This window comes from Elgaria multicarinata, chromosome 6 (genome assembly GCF_023053635.1).
Source record: "Elgaria multicarinata webbii isolate HBS135686 ecotype San Diego chromosome 6, rElgMul1.1.pri, whole genome shotgun sequence".
Taxonomy (NCBI): domain Eukaryota; kingdom Metazoa; phylum Chordata; class Lepidosauria; order Squamata; family Anguidae; genus Elgaria; species Elgaria multicarinata.
The window spans coordinates 61,459,588-61,464,140 of NC_086176.1; the positions used below are offsets into that span (position 1 = coordinate 61,459,588).

The 4,553-nt window shown below is 38.1% G+C and overlaps 1 protein-coding gene across 1 annotated transcript; it reads right to left on the bottom strand.

The window, feature by feature from the left end:
- Nucleotides 1-410: 410 nt before the first annotated feature.
- On the bottom strand, nucleotides 411-1,385 carry LOC134400284 (taste receptor type 2 member 3-like). Its single transcript, XM_063128598.1, has one exon. The coding sequence runs from the start codon at nucleotides 1,383-1,385 to the stop codon at nucleotides 411-413; it is 975 nt and encodes a 324-aa protein (XP_062984668.1).
- Nucleotides 1,386-4,553: the final 3,168 nt, after the last annotated feature.

The following is a 4,553-nucleotide window of genomic DNA, read 5'->3' on the forward strand; positions in this document are numbered from 1 at the left end:
CTTATTTACCCGTCTCTCCGTCTGGCCTAGACAATGGTAGTTGTTAGAAGGAGAAGCAGTAGATGCCACTACGCAATGGCTCTCTGCTTGTCAAGCAAGTTGTAGCAACGATGAGAAATAGGATGAGGAGCAATAGTAGATGATGACAATGGCAGTGAAAAGGTAGATTGACTGAGGGAAGGAGAGCATTAAGAGTGCCTTGCCTTAGGGCCCTCAAAACCCTGGAACTGGCCCTGAATTAGAATAATAATAATCGCTGCAGCAAACACCATGCTTAGTCCCACAGTCTCCACACCTTGCCCTCAATAATTGACTAGAGCGGTGTGAAGAAGAGCTTCTAACCTACATAAGATTTCCCACAATTTCTTTTCAATACACCCACAGTTATGTTTTAAAAAAGAATTCACTTGCTAAGCATATGGAGAAACATAAGGAGAAACAGTTGATAGGTGAACTGGTGTCTTCTCACCCTTACAACAGAAACACCTCATTTGTACTTTGTAGTTAATCAATGTAAGAAGATAAGGGCTCACAGCCGAGTATCCTGAAGACAGAACTGTCAGGACTGATGGTGCAAAGTAATAAGTTTTAAAATTCTTCAGGCAGTAAATCAGAGTAAAGTAAGAAATCCAGAGTGAAGTAATAAGCAATATTAATAATAGGACATGTTTACATGCTCTGAGGACTTCTGTTTCAGAAGCATCATTCCCCATCCATATGCCACCATATGTTGCTTTCTTATGTTCCCAGACGAGGTGTGCTATTCGGAAAGCAACAAGGAGCATAATTAGCAGTGGGAGAAGATCAATAGCTACTAGAAATATTTTTCCATAGTAAACCTCTATCTTGTCATTTTTGTATTCAGTCTTGCATTCAGCATAGATTAAACTGCTAAACTGCTGGTAAGTTTCATTTTCTATATTCAGCTTTCCAGTCTTTCCTGTATATAGTAAAAGCGGGGAGCAAATTGCAAAAGCCGCAAACCAGAGAGCAAAAACTAGGACCAAGTGACATTTCCGAAGGTTTCTGCTTGCAGCTTCAGCTGGAGGGTGCACCACTCGACACAATTTAAAGCAGTAGAGTAAAGCAAGATATAACGTGAACCATATGCTGAGAGTAGTAGTAAAAGTTGTTGTGAACATGAGAACTTTGCAGCCGGCTGAATCCAACCAAACACCAAAGGCATAAACAATCTTCAAGACGTTCACCACTAAGCTGTTTACAAGATGGACAATTGCAAGGCTGAAAATAAGTGTGAATGAGGTTCTCAAATGCTCGTTGATGCACATCCATGTGCAGGTAATCAACAATATATTTCCAACCACACAGCTGGAGGTCAGCACAATACACACAAATATCTCCAATGACCCAGGACTGAGCTCCATGTTCTTTGGCCAACAGGTTTCTCCAGATCAATTCTTTAGGATTTTTGGACTTTAAGAAGTCTAGCAGAAATTCTTACCAAGTTCAAAAGCATTCTTTCTTCTGATGAATTTTCATATTATGTATCATGCCAAACAAAGGTACATACAATAATCAGTCTCTTCACAGAATGCAAAACTGAAAAACAAAACCAAGCGAATGTTGTTTAAGCCAATGTACTCCAGTGACTTTTCATCATCTCATGCAGTGCTATCATTATGAACAATCACAAGGGTATTCTTTAATGAAAGGGTACTGAAATATAGCAACAACCTGGAAACCTGTTGGCCTAAAAATATCTCAGGTGTAGAGCTCTTCAATGAATAACATTCCCTATGTCTGAGAGGTTTGGTATCCATACCTATATCTATACATTCCTATAAAGATAGCAATAATCATAAAGGTTTCATTTAAGAAAATATTAGTTTTTCATTATCTTTATTCTGAAATATAGTCCATATTAGATGAGTATAAAAAATTAGTAACGTAATTACAGAAGCTATATTTTCAGTCCGTGCTGACTGAAAATCCTATCCAGACAAATAAAATTTACTCATTAAATATCATTGATATATAAAAAAATTCTTTAAAAATAGAGTGGACTGACGAAACCATAGCCTATCTATTGCAGAAGTACTATTTTATCTGTTTCCCTGGAAACATAACTTCACCATAGATAAAATTGACTATGGGTTCAAGCCACTATCCTCTAGAAATGTGCAATCTCAATAAATTTCAAAAACAATAAACCTAAAATTCTCAGAAAACAATGGATAACTATTTTCTAGATAAGTAACCAAATTTGAGCTCCATGAATATTGTCAAACTTTGTTCATAACCTGAATGCCACTTTTTAAACTGAGTCAGAAAACAGACAATGTGAACATAAAAATTATATGTGGAAAAGAAAAATAAGGCACAATTTCAGCAAGACGTACATCTGATCAATCTTTCACTATCGTTGATATACACTGGGAATAGAATGAAAAGTTGCTTTCACACAATTTGGGAATGGATACTGTGAGTTAAACTCAGCATATTAATAAGGAATAACCAGGAGCTGATACTGATATAATATAATACTAATAACCAGAATCTGAACCTGCCTTTACATTCTTGTTGGTAAGCAGAGTTTAAGACGCAATATCCCAGCTTGGTTTTCACAACAAACTGTAATTTAAACAAACCACAATCAAAATCCCAAACCAGTGTGCTACAGGAGAGGCAAGTTCAAGGGCATAATATGTGTTGGTGTCTTCAGAAACCATTTATCAGTTTCCCAGAGGACCTTTTCTTCTGTCGTCCCCAGATTGTGGAATGGCCTGCCAGAGGAGATTCGTAAAATTAACTCTTTAAGGCAGCTTTAAAGACTAGCCTTTTCCGGCAGACCTATCCAGATAAATGTTAAATCATGAATTTTTAAGATGTATTGATTCCTGTTCTAATGTTGTTCCCCGCCTCAATCCAAAGGGAGAGGCGAGTAAGAAATAAATAAATATATTATTATTGTTATTATTATTATTATTTATTATGCCAAGATCATCACATCTAAACCAGTCTAATGACTAATTTTTTTCTCCTGTAGAAATCACTGGCATTCTGATGCCATATATTTCAATCTCCATTCTTGGAGATTATCTCTGGGTGATTTCCACCACAAGAGGAAACCTCTGCCACTGCAGGTGGTGAAATTGGAATCAGCAGTGGTGTTTGGCAGAGTAGTGGTATGTGGGTTTGTTTGTTTTTACTGTCTGTGCATCATTGCAATTTAAAGCACAGAACCAATATTATGAAAATTTAAATGCTACTTTCAAAATACAGTATTATCATAATTAATAATTTTATGTATATATGAAATTATGTATGTAAAGCAGTAGAGAAATGAGTACACACCACCCGGTGGGGGGGGAGCAGGGAAAACATGCCCTAACATGAAGGAGCTCATTTGCATATAGTGTTGTGCATGCAACAGTCTCTGGCTGCAGAAGGAGGAGCTGAATTTTGACATGATTAGTGTTGGAGGTGGTTCCTGTTTTGGCCCTGCTGAATCAGCTATCTTTTGCAGCGCACCCCAGTTCCTGGTTTGGGCCTACTGAATCAGTTCTCTTTGCAGCGCACCCCAGTTCCTGATGCTGCTGAATCAGCTCTCTTTGCAGCGCACCCCAGTTCCTGATGCTGCCACCTACCATCCACCTTATTGCATGCCTGGAGGATCCCTATTCATTCACTGTCTCCTGGGCTTGTGAATAAGGTTAAAGGACACAGGCTTCCATCGGCCTACCTAGACCTTGGGAGGGAAATGTATTAATCAAAAGGTTGTTTCCCATGTTCTATTTTTGTTGCTTGTTGTCAAACTGAATAAATACCAGTACTTATACCTCAGGTGTGTAGGTGAGGTTGCTACCAATCTCTAAATTGGTGTCCCAGGTTTCCTGGGTGGGGGCTTGAGCCTGAGCTAACCTTAAGGGAAAAACAAACAACCCCTAGACATAGAACCCGGCCCTGGGTACCGACCCAAGGGTTACATGTATATACATATGTCCTGGATCAGAGGTACTCAGAATGAATACAAGCAGATTTGCTTTTTAATGTCTTGTATAATGTGCTACAATAGGGATGCTGAGTTTATTTATTTTAAAGGTGACAAATGCTAGAAAACCACATCAGCATGGTATTTTGGGAAGAAATTGAATTTTCAGAGGTGCATAAAATAATTTAGCTGTCCATATAAATGTGTGATCCCTAGCCACTCACTTGGTCTGACCCCAGCAAACTCTACTGTTGTTCAGCTGATCGTGGTAGTTGTACATTGTCAATGACACTTGTGTAGTTTATCTGCACAGTTTTCTACTGAAAAAAAATGGAAGTTTCAGAGCAGCAGTGCTTAGAACGATGTATACATTAAAGTCAATGGGAAGTATTAATAAATAAGTTTAGGACTGGAGATTTACTACATCCAGAAGCACCATGAAAGCTGCTTTTTAATTAGAGACTGTTCCTTCATACAATTATACTCAGAGGTAAAATATTCCCTCTCCTGAGCATATGAAAAGAACAATAGCTGTAAGATAAACCAACTTCAAAGATAGGGGAAAGGTCTTCTCTGAAGGGAAAATATACAATACATAGAA